The 15,203-nt window shown below is 47.7% G+C and overlaps 1 protein-coding gene across 3 annotated transcripts in view; it reads left to right on the forward strand.

Moving 5' to 3' along the window:
• Positions 1-15,203, forward strand: part of LOC119170328 (LIM domain transcription factor LMO4.2) — a 108,107-nt gene that overhangs the window by 57,692 nt on the left and 35,212 nt on the right. Inside the window, exon 1 of one of the 3 annotated variants that reach the window (XM_037421467.2) lies at positions 12,075-14,005. The exons of the other annotated variants lie outside the window; for them this stretch is intronic. Within the exon in view, the coding sequence (XP_037277364.2) occupies positions 13,780-14,005 (226 nt within the window). The 5' untranslated portion in view covers positions 12,075-13,779. Of the gene's footprint in view, positions 1-12,074; positions 14,006-15,203 lie in introns of those variants that run through there. 3 annotated transcript variants of the gene reach the window in all.

Consider the following 15,203-nt stretch of genomic DNA (forward strand, 5'->3'; position numbering starts at 1 on the left):
GGTGTTTTGCCTTTCTTTCTGGTTAAAGCGGATTTTCCAGGTTGCGACGCCCGCTGCAGCGATCGTTTATTAAAGTGGCTCGCGCCGCCGCTTCATCCGGACGTCGTTTAATTCCGAGTATATATAGGAGGGGGCTATCCTAATTAGAATCGCTGGGGACGCGTGCGATGGGTGCGCGCGCGACGCAAAAGCGCGCTTGAAACAAGCGCGCATGAAAGGCCGAGGGTAAAATGGGGAAAGGGTGTGACGCTGCCAAAAAACTTGCTTTGCAGCGGTGGCTGTCATTAATTACCGAAGAAACTGGTGAGGCGGAAGATTGCGCTGTTTTTTTCCCCTTGTAGTTCTAGTTGTGTTTGTACCTCTTTTTTTTTCTCGCATTCGTTGGCTTTTGTTGTCGTATAATAGTGCGTGCCTCTATACACGGATTCAGCCAAACGAGAAGAAAAAGGAAACGCGCACAAATCGAGGGAAAGTGAAATGGAATAAATCAGCTGCTTGTTCGCTGTTTCATTAGTTGTAATTTAACGCAGAAAAGCACAATTTCTCTCTCTCTCTCTCTCTCTCTCTCTCTCTCTCTCTCTCTATATATATATATATATATATATATATATATATATATATATATATATATATATATATATATATATATATATATATATATATATATATATCCACTATAAAATTTTGTGTGGCGGCTGCATTTCCGATGGAGGCGGAAATGTTGTAGGCCCGTGTACTCAGATTTGGGTGCACGTTAAAGAACCCCAGGTGGTCGAAATTACCAGAGGCCTCCACTACGGCGTCTCTCATAATCATATAGTGGTTTTGGGACGTTAAACCCCACAAATCAATCAATCAACTCTAAAATTATTAGTGAAACAGTAGTAAAGAGCTCCGGCAATTTCAACCTCCCAGGGTACGTTAACGTGGACGTAAATCTAGGCACACAGGCCTCAGGTATTTTCGCCTCTATGGAAAATGCAGCCGCCGCGACTGGGATTCGATCTCGTGACCTGCAGGTCAGCAGCCGAATGCCTTAGCCTCTATGGCGGGTCGAATTATTGGGGATGTTATCAGAAGTAATTGTAATGTGAATGGGAAGAAAAAAGTGAACGAAAAGATGACGTGCCGTTATCAGGGACCGTTTTCTAGCAAAGGCAACGAGTCCTTAAATTTACACTTCTTTCCTATATTCATTGAGAGCATCTCGTTTTGGCAGATTTGGTGCATTCAGGTTGTTTGCAAGGGCTTATTGGTCAGCTGCCAGTTGGTAATAAGGTCATAAGCTATATCACGCCCACAGCCAATAAAAAAAAGTGCGTGCCCCACTCACCGTCATGGCTACCATAGCGGTGCTGACTGACGCTCGCACGTTTAAATGCACATATAACACCTGTAAAGTGGACTGATGGGTGACCGTCACCGTGCCTCAGTCGGTAGAACATCGGTTGCGTTATTCGCTATTCGCTTCGGTCCATGCCGGTGGCAAGTTATCTTTTCGTCCACTTTTGTTTCTTCACCTACGCATTACAACTACTTCCAATGGCATTCCGTATTCTTTCTTTGATATCATCGTGTGCTAATTCTTATTAAAACGGTTACAAACGAATGACATTCGCTGTAAATGACATTAGGCTTGCCGCGTGACGTGGTTATTAAAAAATATAGGCAAAAAGTTTTTAAATATTTTTTTCTCACATACAATGCTTGTTTACCTCTTTGCCGACAACGTGCAGCACTGATGATGGCCATGGTGCTTGCCTTAAACACTCAATGATTTAGAGGGATGACGATACAATTCATTTTCTTTTATCCGGCACTTTCAGTTCAAGTGCATTTGTGTAGGATGTCTATTGAGGGAAAAGGTCTCTGATTCCACAGGCTGTAAGGGCGTCGATACTAGAAACGGTAAAAAAAAAGGCGTTCGTTTTACAGAAGGCGCCGTAAAGAGACATTTATGATTAGAATGTCGGGATATGTGCGTAGAGTGCAAATCTAATATACATTCACGAGAACATTTTGTTCGAGCTTAGCTTTTCTTGTTTTTAGAAGCCTGACGATTCACTGATGCAGACGTTATAGGTACACAAACCAGAATCTCCGTTGTCCCAGGCTACTGACGCAAAAGAAGAAAGAAAGAAGAAAGCAAGAAAGGAAGCAAAAAAGAAGACCTTTATTAACCCGATGTTAATTATTTTTCGTATCCTTTAATCTTTTGGAAGCATGCTTGTTTTTATAATGTATGCACTAACGTATACTTCACTGGAAAAATCCGTCGACCACACGCTCGATCTGCAATCATATGAGTGGGGTATATATATGAGTATATATATATATATATAATTATGAGTGAGCCTTTAAGTCAACGTCGCACATTTGTCAGCGATTTATGAACATTTGTTGCTATCGCTGACAATTTGATTCAGCCTGCCTTTTTTTTATAAATTTTATATATTTTCTTGTGTCTAATATATTTGTTATTCTTAAGTTTAGTCGTGTTCAAATGCCTCATAAAACTGTGAGCATGGGAACGTAGGTATAAAGACGGTAATGTTATTGCGACATTAGCTTTGGGAGCGCTCAAAGCAAAAATTTGTTGACAGCAACGTCGGCGTCGCCGTGGCGATCTGTACACAGGTCCATCTGCAGAAACCTCCTATTGTGCCGAGCGTGCAATATGCTAAAGCATGCGAGGGGGCGGGCCATCTCGAGACTTGAAAAGGGGGAAAAATATGTGCACGTTTTTTCTTAGACTAAAACTGTGCGTTTTCAGCTTATAAGTCCAACGTAGAGTCACCGGTAGTGTTTCGCAGATTTAGAGAAAAGTTAGGGTGATAAATTAGCACCGTGTACTCCTTTACTCCTGCCGACCGCCGTATTTCCTTGAGCCAACAGTTACCAATTCTGCCGCCATGCACCTCAACCAGCCAACACGCTAAATTTGGAGGGCTGAAAACATGCAGAGGTTATTAATATGGCCTCGGATGTCGCATGAACATCGTTAAATCACGAATGCACAGTCATGGAGAACCAGTTCTGGATTCGACTCAAAATGATATGTCTTAAAATGATACGCACTGAGGATCTCTCCGACGGACACATATAAACATGCGTCCTCACCGTGCTGGGGTTATTGATGGGGATGATACGCATACTTACTCCTCAACAGAATGGCAGCCCCATTAAGTTGAAGCACGCTGAAATTTGTGGGTACTTGAAGTCAGTTCTTGCCAGCCTTCATTAACGTTTTTTGTAGTCTACTTCATCCAAGACAATCGCAGGTGAACCGTATACTCTGAAAAAGTTTGCAGTTTGTGACGTTCCGGGAATTCCCAATGATTAAACATTACCTTGCTGTTTATGTGGCACTCCATTCACTTTATTATGCCTACGTTAACACAGGTTCAAAATACTAGTTTACGGTGCTTTCTTGTTGTATTTTATACGCATTTTATAACACATCGTACTCTTGCTTGTTGTAAGAAAAGTTTGGCATGCGGGCGCGCACGCAAAAGAAATGACATAGAGAAGGTCTTAACGTTGTGCTCCAATGAATCTATAAAATCTTGTCATTCTAAGCCTTTGTTCTTTCTCATATTAAATTTCGTTTGTGCACAGAATGAAAAAAAGAAAGATGTTTTTTTTTTGTTCATGCTGGAGCGTCTTACATAGAAAGCGGTGTTACACCTCGTATAACTACACAGCCGAGCTCTAAGTATATCGCTATAGGTTGCTATTCTGAGACAAGCCTAAGAATGCGACCAGCTTCATCTCTGTCGTCGTATTGTTCAAATCACACGCTTCCAATCGAAAGCACTGCGTAAGGGCGAAAACAATGGGTAAAACATGGCACATCGCTCGGCTTCGAGTCTTCCTTCCCCATCCTCCACTTTCTTTCTCGAAAGAAATGTTCCAGCATCCAAAGTATCCAAGCGAAGAATGGCATGTTAAAGGAAAGAGCTTTACAGAGCCTGTAGAGTATATACGTAGTGTCATTTGTCAGAGAAGCTATAGTTCTATGTATGAATAAAGGCGACACGGTATAGAGAGACGATGGCATAAGAGATGGCACTTCACAGGTGTCGCGAGTATTGCGCATAGGGAATCGCTTCGAGGATCTACTGGTTTAGCGGGAACCAGTTTCACACTGTTATTGAATTAGGCAAGTGGCATCTTTACTGTCGTTTTACTTTTCCTTTATCGTTGGTGCAAGCTTCACCATGGCTCTATTGTGCTGGTTGGCGGCAAGCACAGTCGAGCCCCCCTCTCACTTCACACACATACACATCCACACACAATTAATCTACTATACTTTTTTACGCTATATCTAGTCCCCCTACTGGCTGCGGCTGGGCTCTGTAGCTTCTGTGTGGACATGATGATAGTTATAACACGAGAACAGAACGAAAACAGCATGACTATCGTCATGTCATACAAACTAGCCCAAGCTACCACACTTCTCTGTGGAATATCTTTTACGCACCTTTAACAGGCACCCATTAAAATCAGTGCAAACAAAAAGTAGACCTTTCGCTTTTGATAACAATGAAGACAGTCAGGTGTAGTTCACATTTCCCGAATTAAATGTTATTTACGCACTGAGCATGTCGCGACAACGTTTCCGTCACGATGTACTGGCGTCACATTTAGACGAATGTACGCACGACCTTTTTGATTGCTATATCGAGCTTCAAAAAAGTTAGTTATACTGAGCTTGCTGTTCATCGGAAGAGGGATAAGACAGCGTACGCACAGAAATACAAGACTCATTTATAATCTTGTGGCGCCCGCAATTCAATACACCATGGTCATACAGTGTCATCAGTCTGATAGAACGGGCATGTCGCTTTGCACAACAATCTTTATGCTAAACAATGTTTGTAAACTTTACCGCTGGCTTGCTCATGACGATGGTTGGTTTTTTCGTTGTTTTCTAAACGGGATGTTTAGGAGGCTGGTACAGATACACTGAACCAGCCATCTGTAGTGCAATTACTCATTTTCCGGTGATGTCGAAGCCATATTGTTTGCAAGAGCCCTACTGAAAGATACAAGAGAGGGCGGGCCACCAGGTTAAACCAGCTGATCGCACCTGTATATTTTACGAGCGCGCAGAAGAGGAGGAAAGAAAGATCCATCCACTTCATCACCGTGAAAACAGTCGCTATGCTCAAAGGAAAACAGCAACAAATACCGTCGCGTAGTGAAACAGTCTATAGCACGTGGGTGTATGTGATTGGCTGGCATCACCATATTTGCGTCATTGTTTCGTTTCATTTATTTCTTGGTTCACTCGTCCCACATTCATGTGACCTGTGAGACGATTACTACTACTACTATTACTACTACTACTACTACTACTGCAGCCACTGCTACTATCACTACTACAATACTATTACTATTACTACTACTACTATGACGACAGCGGCACCTGGTAGACTAAGGCAGCGTTGCTGTAAAATGGCGAAAGCGATGAAACTTGGATGGGTTGTCACTGACGCTTGCATCTGAACAGTGTCTCGAGCTGAGGCTTTTGTGTGGCATTCACAAATCATAGTTTAGAAAAAAAAAACATAAATTGCGGACAAGCAAGCCTCGTATGAACGTTGCACGGTGGTCGCAGTTGTATGTGCATATTGTTGTAACTCGGGGTGGAAGGTGTCGTATCCCACCGCTGACGACCAGTTGTCGTGATCCCACCGCTGATCACCAGTTGTTGTGATCCCGGGGTGCTGTGGTAGCGTGGTGTAGCTTCGGGTTGAGGAAACGACCGCTTACAAGATGGGGATACGAAAAACAAACAAGGTTTATGGCACTATTTACAAATATTTACAGCATGAGGTTAAGAGTTCACAAACCACGAGCGTGGTGGTTAAACCTTTTCTTGGTTCAGAGCCTTCACAAACTACGAACGTGGTGGTTGAACCTTTTCTGGGTTCAGAGCGACGTCCTGCACTCTGCGGCGCCGTTATAAGTCCTCTCGGGCTCCTCCTTCTTCAGTGGAACACCAATCACATACACACACAACAGGTGAGGGGTACGAGCAGGCACGGCGCACGTGAACAGCCAATTTCGAGTCAAGATCACTGCACTTAAAGGTGGCGCCAGAGGGGCTCTTGCTCGTCGTGTGTGTCACTGGTCGAGGGGTCCCAAGCTTCGGACAGCAGACATCAAACGGTCCGCCAAACGGTCCGCTCAATTAGCCGGGCACTTTGTGGCGGCGGTCGCCGTTTCTTCAAAGGAATACGCTCTTTGTTGTCCCCTCCGGAACGGCTTACAGCTTCGTGGCGACAGGACGTCTCATCCGCCGGCTAGCAGGGACAATAGCTGGCGAGCATAGACATTCGGCGAGTCGGCTACTTGTTTGGGGATTAAAAGAGTGCCGCTCCCCCGTCATCTCTGGACGCTGGTTCCGAGAATACTGGAGTTCCAGGCGTGGGAACGCGGCCCGGTTACGCTTCTCAGCGACAGCATGGCGCCTGCTGACGCCGGTCATAACAGCTTCCCCCTCGCCAGATGAGTCACGGAGGGCAGCGGTCAACACTGCTGCTCGCAGGGACGACGAAAGGGTCCGTAGTCGAATCCCAAGAACTCGCCTTCGCTTGTGGCATGGTCTGAGTAAATGCCGAATCTTCGACACCGTTTCTGCAACTGGACCACATGCACAAGCAAGCACTCGGCCCCCCCTCGAACAAACCAAGCCAAAAGAGGGATGACAAACCAATTTTAATTACTAGCTTTAACAAAAGCTCACTCTCAGAACTCTCAGGACTCACTTGAGCTGAGAAAGCAGACGTGCTACCTTACAAATTTCACATAAGTTGCACGAAAAAACTCAAATATCAATTTTGATACATCAAGAGCACCCAGAATGGCTTAGAAAGAGCGGCTGAGCGCGTCAGCGTTTCCATTCAATTTGCCCTTTTTTTACCTAATGTCAAAATGATATGTTTTCTTTTTAAATTCAAGCTCCGCCTCACAAGGCGACTGTTCTTTGATGTCACGGTTTGCAGCCAAGTAAGGAGACACTGGTCGGTCTCTACTTTAAATTTAGCCCCTCTGAGATAACACTGCCACTGATGAATGCTCTACACAATGCAGGCGCACTCCTTTCCTGAAGCGCAGTACGTTATCTCACGAGAGCCCAAATTCTGGCTCAAGTAGAACGCATCAGACTCGTTGCCTCTGTCGTCGAGACATATAACGGCAGCCTCCTTTTTTTTGTCGCTGACTACTTACATCGGTTCTGTCCCGCTGAGAGCATCAGTCAGGAACTCGGATTTAGTGAGCGCTAATTTTGTCCGAACGTCCGTCTTTGTTTACGGCCGCCCATAATTGTCTTCCACTGAGACATAAAGCTCTCTAGCTTTTCTGAATCTTTGGCCTACACTGTGGCCAAAATACTCTTAGTTTGCTCAGAATTAGAAAAAGCTTACCGTTTCGCTCATATGATGCTTGATCAATTGTCTTCAAAGAAAACCAACAAAACAGAGACAAACATTTCTTTCTAGAAGGTTCGTTTGGTTGAAGCAAATTGCCTTTGCTAATGCCTCTGAGTAAATCTCACTGGGCTCTCCTGAGCGTTCAATTACTCTCATTTCTAAGCATTGCAAAATACACGGCGCTATTAACCAAACGCATAATCCCTCACACTTTGTCTTTCTTACGTTACGTTGTAACACACCGTGTACAACACAAAAATAACCATAGGTAAAAACACCTGAAAAGCACCTCACAACAATCGCGAAGGTTTTTGCTAAAACCGTGCGCCAATGGCTCTCAATTCCCATAACGCGCAACGACAACTGCACTGTGTTGCGCCAAACTTAACCATTTTACGAAATCATCTGGTCTATGTTAACATCTTCTTCCTTAAATGCCAATTCACGCCACATCCACATGACAGTAAAGGCATTCGATATTAAACTAAACCTTTGAAACACCAAAAAAAAAACAGAACAATTTTTTTTTTAGTTTTTACCTTCTCGGTATATTCGTACAAATGATTAATGGACTTCAATTTTTAGCCTTTAGTTCGGCGGTTTTCCCTTTCAAAAAATTTACTCCGCATCAAACTTACCAAATTTAAAGTGGCTCAAATCTGCATCTTCAATGCAATATGAGTAGACACAATTAACACGCACGCACCAAAATTACTCAAACTGACCGCCCCCTTTTCTCAATTAGATTCGCTTGAATCGCACACGATGGGGCCGCGGTCCCAGCGGATTTCGAGCACGCCGGAGGCTACAAAACGTGCAACCGCTAGGCTGTGTCCTGCCGTCACGCCTCATTCTGCACTTCGGCCGGCTTTCTTCGGTAATGTGAAAGGCGTACCAGAAGCAGGGAGGAAGCCTGTGCCAATTTTCTTTTGTGTTCTCCCCTACGCGGTATTCAGCCACTCTACCCTCTCGACTCTGACCCTTCGGCAAAGGCCGCTTTCCCGAAGTCGCCGAGCTGAACCGCGCGCTTCGTTGGGGTGACGCACCTCCCTTTCTCCCTCCACACCTGGCTCGCCGCTTGTGCCTCCAGGAACAGCCCCATTGACGTTTTCTTAAACGGATTAGTGGCCTACCCTTTCGTCTTTCGCGGGACGGTGTGGGACTAGTCCTATGCTTAGGCAGTGCCGAATGCTTTCGCTTCTTTGTTTTTCTGCGATGTTCGCAAATCACCTCGATAATAGGGCTGCACTGCTGAAGCATGGCGTTCTTGCTCTCATCAGCCACTGCGCTAACCATGCCTACTTTTGACAATGTCCAAAGGTCCTCTTGAGGCATGAAGAAGGTTTCCAGCCTCTTACTGGGCCCATCAGGGCTGCTGGCACCCTCCTCATCCACGCAAGGAGCGTCTTTCGACATCGTCCCTACCTCGAGACCGGCCAAGGCCTCGTTCTCTGCATGCTCTACATCGATGCATTCGAGAATACGCGGGCCTTTCTCTGGCGCGATATCTGTTTCAAGCGCTTTACCAGGCGCCTCAACTTCCGGCGCTTTGCGACGCGCCTCGCTTTCAGACTCCGGTGCGAGTCTTTCTTTCTTTTTGCTAATAGAAGTTCCAAATCTTCTGATTAGCTCTGCTTTCACAACTTCGTAGTTGTTCGCGTGCTGCTCACTGAGTCGCGCAACAACATCCGCTGCCTCGCAGGGCAGAACCGTGCGTAGCCTCTGAGACCAGGTGTCTCGCTCACACTTAAGTTGACTACACTTTCGTTCAAAGAGTCTAAGATACAGGCCCATATCCCATGATACCTCATATGGCTGCATGTACCTAGACATCTCGAACTCTGCCTCCTTTTCGAGAAGTACTCCTAGCTGGCGTCCCAACCTCATACTCAACTCATAGTCTTGTTTGAAAAACTCTAGCTTGAGGTGTAGTTTTTCGTCTTCACTCTTTCCTTCCATCTGAGCTGCTCTTAGTTTTTTTTCGATGATGAGGTCCCATTCTTCGCTTAGTTCCTCATCATCAGCCCCCAAATCATTAATCGCTTGAATGATTATGGGTTTTCGTGCCAAACCCTTTGTATTGATCCCCAATTCCTCACACAACAGCAACAAGTCTGACTTCTGCAGCTCCCGTAAGTCCATGATCGTACTGAGTGCTCGCTACTTCCAAAATAACTTTCCAAAACGGCGAAACTGAGTCTTTCGGCAAAGTTAACTACCAGTTCTAAAATTTAACCCTCTTTTAGAACCTGGTTCACTCCAAGGAAAAGCCAAGCACTCACCCATACGTGATCCATGTCTCGAGCCAGCTGCTTCTCCTGGGCCGACTGTTGTTGTCACTTGTAGCTTCGAATCCCACCGCTGCCACCAGTTGTTGTAACTCGGGGTGGAAGGTGTCGTATCCCACCGCTGACGACCAGTTGTCGTGATCCCACCGCTGATCACCAGTTGTTGTGATCCCGGGGTGCTGTGGTAGCGTGGTGTAGCTTCGGGTTGAGGAAACGACCGCTTACAAGATGGGGATACGAAAAACAAACAAGGTTTATGGCACTATTTACAAATATTTACAGCATGAGGTTAAGAGTTCACAAACCACGAGCGTGGTGGTTAAACCTTTTCTTGGTTCAGAGCCTTCACAAACTACGAACGTGGTGGTTGAACCTTTTCTGGGTTCAGAGCGACGTCCTGCACTCTGCGGCGCCGTTATAAGTCCTCTCGGGCTCCTCCTTCTTCAGTGGAACACCAATCACATACACACACAACAGGTGAGGGGTACGAGCAGGCACGGCGCACGTGAACAGCCAATTTCGAGTCAAGATCACTGCACTTAAAGGTGGCGCCAGAGGGGCTCTTGCTCGTCGTGTGTGTCACTGGTCGAGGGGTCCCAAGCTTCGGACAGCAGACATCAAACGGTCCGCCAAACGGTCCGCTCAATTAGCCGGGCACTTTGTGGCGGCGGTCGCCGTTTCTTCAAAGGAATACGCTCTTTGTTGTCCCCTCCGGAACGGCTTACAGCTTCGTGGCGACAGGACGTCTCATCCGCCGGCTAGCAGGGACAATAGCTGGCGAGCATAGACATTCGGCGAGTCGGCTACTTGTTTGGGGATTAAAAGAGTGCCGCTCCCCCGTCATCTCTGGACGCTGGTTCCGAGAATACTGGAGTTCCAGGCGTGGGAACGCGGCCCGGTTACGCTTCTCAGCGACAGCATGGCGCCTGCTGACGCCGGTCATAACAATATACGTTAAACAGAGAAGGTCAGCCGCAGCCCTGGCATCACCGACTCTGTGGGGCCACTAACGACACGCGGTAGCTGGCAGCGGTTCGTGGCCTGCTTTGCTCTCGTCGCTACAACGCCTGACGGTCTCGTCTGCGGGTAGAACGCGGCTGCCGTTCTCACTCGACGCCAGCATTCGGGTCTCATGTCCCACTAAAAGCGCCTGAGGAGCGCGCGGTTGGCTGCCTACATGTGTGCGACTCTGCGGTGAACTCGGTCGCCGAGCTGACACCCACGCGTTCTGCCGCTCCCCCGTTTTGTTTCGAAGCAACCTCCTGTCTCACCGCGTGCTCTGCCACTAACTCTCTTTTACTTGTGCTCTCTTTCATTTAGTTTATTTTTCATTTTATTTCTTCTTTCTTTATAGTTCCGACACTGCTTCTTTCCCGCAGGCGTTTCTTGAGCGATGCTTTTCAAGAAGATTGATGGTATTCGGTGCGACCCCCTTAAAGGGGTCGTGAAACGCTCGCTCTAAAACGACAATGCGAAACCACTGGTGTCCACCCGCACTAACTAGGTGACGCCAACATAAGTAATGCTTTGCCCATCGAGCAACGCGAACTCTTCGGTACTTGCGAGTGCCTACAATTGGGGAAGTGATTTTAAATGAAAAGAAAAATGAGCCCCGTAACTGTCTCTCAGGGGGAAGACACTTCAACAGTAGCTCACGAGGGGGGGGGGGGGGGGCAAAGGAGGGATTGAAATGATAGGATTAAAATGTATATAGATAGGGGGAGCGCGGAAGGAGGGAGCGAGGCGCAGGGACAGCCACATAGGGAAGTAAGGAGAAGATACGAAAGATGGACATGGTCGCAGGAGTCCGAGAACGGGGCACCACTCGGCGAGAACTCTAGTCGGCGTCAGGAGATGGCGTAGGGCGAGCCCAGTCGGCCAGAGCTGCGCTGTCTTCGGAGATCGCGGAGGCAGAACCGGTCGGCACGAAATCCAGCGAGCGAGTCGCGTACAATTGGGACACCCATCAGCGTCTTTGCAATACGCCACGGGCGTTTACTTGAACTCTGCAGCTGACGTCATATTAAGCAGCGTTCTTGTGGGACGCGGATTGTGTATGGCAGACGCTGATGAGCGCCTCTTGCACGCGTTCCACGGCGCCTTCGCAGACGCCGTAGAGTTCCGCGTTTCTTGATAGGCAAAGCGTCTATGCAGGTACACTCGGGCTGATGATCACGGCTAGACTGAGCGGTGCGCGCAAAGTGCGCGCATGACGCTCCTCTAGTCCGGCCGTGTGATGTAATAGTTAGGGCGTGTGGCTGCTGATGGTACCGGATTGTCGTTGTAAAGCAACCTTTTCACGACCCCCTTTAATTTATGCTGGCGCTGCTCCCTTTTCGTGCCACCGACCCAGGTTGTGCTTTTCGCATGAAAACAACTATTGGTTGGAAAATAAAAGTAGGCGAGATGAACTAATACCGTCGGATGTGGCGGAGCGAGGGAGCGGAGGAGTGGGCCGATATCCTGAGGTGTAAAATATCGCCGCGGCTTTCACTTTGATAAGCGCCGCGGTATAGTGTTTAACAGCTAAGAGGTTGCTCCGCAAAACGCGAGGTCCCGGGTCCGATTATGAATCACGAATCGCAATACGAGGGAAGATATTCGAATAGCAGCCCTGATTCAGACGCACGTTAAATAACGGAAGGACGTCGAATTTCATCCGTAGTCCAATACCATGGCTTACAGCATGATCAAAAGGGGGTTTGTGATCGTACAACAAAGCTATTAGTATTTATTTTTTTCTCCAAACCAGTTAGCGAGATCAACGTGTCCAAAAGAAAGCCTGAATTTTGACATTTCACATTCATGGGATGATATTTATGGTAGCCCGTGTGGAATGCACGGATACGTTGAATGTGAGATTACAGGGGGAATAAATATAGAAATTTGCCCCCTGTTATTTCGAGCAGAGCGCACGCATTTGTCCAATGGAACTGACACGTGTAAAAAGAACGTTGGACAGAGCACCGCTCGACAAGACGACGAATGCTTGACCGTTTGCTTCGCATCTGCTGTCATTTACCTCACCCTCATTAGTACCCCGACTTTGTTGTCTTGAACCTATGCGACGCGCTCAACGTCTGCGCATTTCTCTTGACCACCTGTTGAATACCGCGCCCTCGGTGTCCCCAAGGGCGGTCCTCTCTAGCATTTTGACCATTTAATAACCCATCTCCCTCTGCAATCACGCGGGAAAAGATCGCGCCATTTCTTCAGCACGCCGACGCGAGCGTTGCTTTTGTTAAGACAAAGCGACAGATGCTGCGGCCGCGGAAACTCTAAGCCGATCAGCACAATAACAGGCGGCGGCTGCGCGCCGACGGCGCCTCTTTATTATTATTATTTTTTTTTCTCCGCGGCCTATACGTTCCTTGGCAGCTGTGGCGCGGCGCAGCTTCGCATAAAGACAACACGCAGAGACGAGTCGCCGACCTACGAAGAAGAGAGAGAGATACAAGCTTCGAAAAACAAGTGTCCGCCGAAGGAAAGAAGAGACACGCTCGCACACACTGCGTGGCTACGCATCGGCGGCAACCCTTCTTCTTCTTCATCGCAAGCTGTGGACAGCGGAACACTCACCACGCCGTGGTCTCGAGCCGGCAACTAAGAACGACGGGAGACAAGACGGCTACTGGCACGACGAGGAAGCTACGGAGGCAGCAGTTCTCTGGGTTACTGCGGTGAAGCCTTTCGATCTGGTGGCACCGCGGTGCGCCAGGCAGTTCGGTGTGGGTGCGCGTGTGAAGCAGTGTTTTCCCCCTCCCCTTGTAAGTGAGACGAGAAAGGGAAGACGTCCGAAACTCGCGGGTCCTGCAAAACGAACCGGGGCCTGCCTGCCACGGTTGTGTTGTGTGATGAGACCTCGTGCGTGTTGTGTGGTGAGACCTCGCAAGGGAGCCATGACTTGCGCTACGCAAAACCAGCCACACGCGGACAGACTGAGCGACCCTGTCCGTTTTGCGTGCCGTTGAAAAGAAGGGCGCGCCACGTCTTCAGCTGCGTTGTTGCACCCTCCTCGCTCGCTTCGCCGAGACCAAAACGCCGTTCTCATGTTTCTTCGCGGCAGTACGAGCGGCGACCGCCTGGAAATCCTGGGTCGGCCCCAACTGCAGCTACAGGGCGTGCCGCGACGTGACGCTCACCCGTGGCCCGGCGGGCTTGTCGAGAAGGCCGCGACTGAGCCTCCAGGCTTGAGCTTTTGCCCGCCCAGCATGTCGCCTGCTTCGCTTTTCTCTTACGCTGACGAGCCGCCGGCCCTGACATATTCGCCCTTTGGTGAGCCATAGCATAAGCTCGCTGTTGTCCACTCGCGTGCTGCGAGAACGACTAGAATTGTTTGGAGTTTATTTTACAGGCTTATGCGCAAGGCCTGACGTTGTTAGTTCAGACATACCATAAGCATAAACAACTGCAGTACGGAGGTACTTACATGCAGTGGCTAAGCTAGAATTTTTTTTCGGGAGTGATTAGGGGGGAGTTAAACCAACTCTTTTGTATGTTCGTGTGTTTTCACATGCGCGTGCACACATGCAAAATCAAAAAGGTCCGGCAAGAAGAAAGGGGAGAGTTAAGCCTCTAGTCCTCGCAATGCCAATGCATACAGTATGATTGATCAAAAATTCCCATCACTGATCTAAGTTGCAATGCCTGGCGTTGACGGTTTAGGCATGCAGAAAGCGTACAGTAGGGAGGTACTTGCACGCAGTGGCGTAGCCAGAAACATTTCAGGGAAAGAAGGCAGATGTTGGCTCGTGTGTGTGTTTGTACATTCAGGGAAAGAAGGCAGATGTTGGCTCGTGTGTGTGTTTGTACGTGTATGCACGCAAAATTGAACATATTCGGGAAGGAGGGTGAAGTAGGTTAAAACTCCTTCCTCGCCTTGGCTACAACGAAACATACTTACGTAAAGAGCGGACACTCTCATGGGGTCCTGCGGCCGAGCTATTGCGCTGCTTTCAGCGCCCCCAGCCGCTGGCCAGACCCGATAATGTCTTCAGCATAAATAAAACTAGAAAAGTATGCTGAGATTTGAACACGTGCCCTCATGCTCCGAAAGCGAACGTCTTTACCACTACGCTACACACCCATGCTTTCGCGAAGGGAATACGTGTACAGCACATCTAAACACATGAATCTGTACCTTTTATGCAAAAAAAAAAAATTCAGAAAGACAATGCTTTCTTGTAAAACTTTACTTACTTTTCCGCTAACGCATTAAACGTCCTAAGCGAGACACGATGTAAAGCCGATTTCGAGAATTGCACAGATCAATGAATTTTTTCTTTTACAAAAATTTGATGCCAAATTTGAGTTTTCATGGTTCTCCTAAGCAGCTAATAAATGTGTTGTCTAGAGAGTAGAAGCGAGTTTGGGTACGCCACCTAGTGGTTGTTAAGACCCTTCCTTGCTCGGCCGCGAAAAGGCTTGAGTGGCCACTCTCTAGGAAAGTGTATTTTTTATGATGTGCTTAGAA

The sequence above is a fragment of the Rhipicephalus microplus genome, chromosome 2, assembly GCF_043290135.1.
Source record: "Rhipicephalus microplus isolate Deutch F79 chromosome 2, USDA_Rmic, whole genome shotgun sequence".
NCBI classification, from domain to species: domain Eukaryota; kingdom Metazoa; phylum Arthropoda; class Arachnida; order Ixodida; family Ixodidae; genus Rhipicephalus; species Rhipicephalus microplus.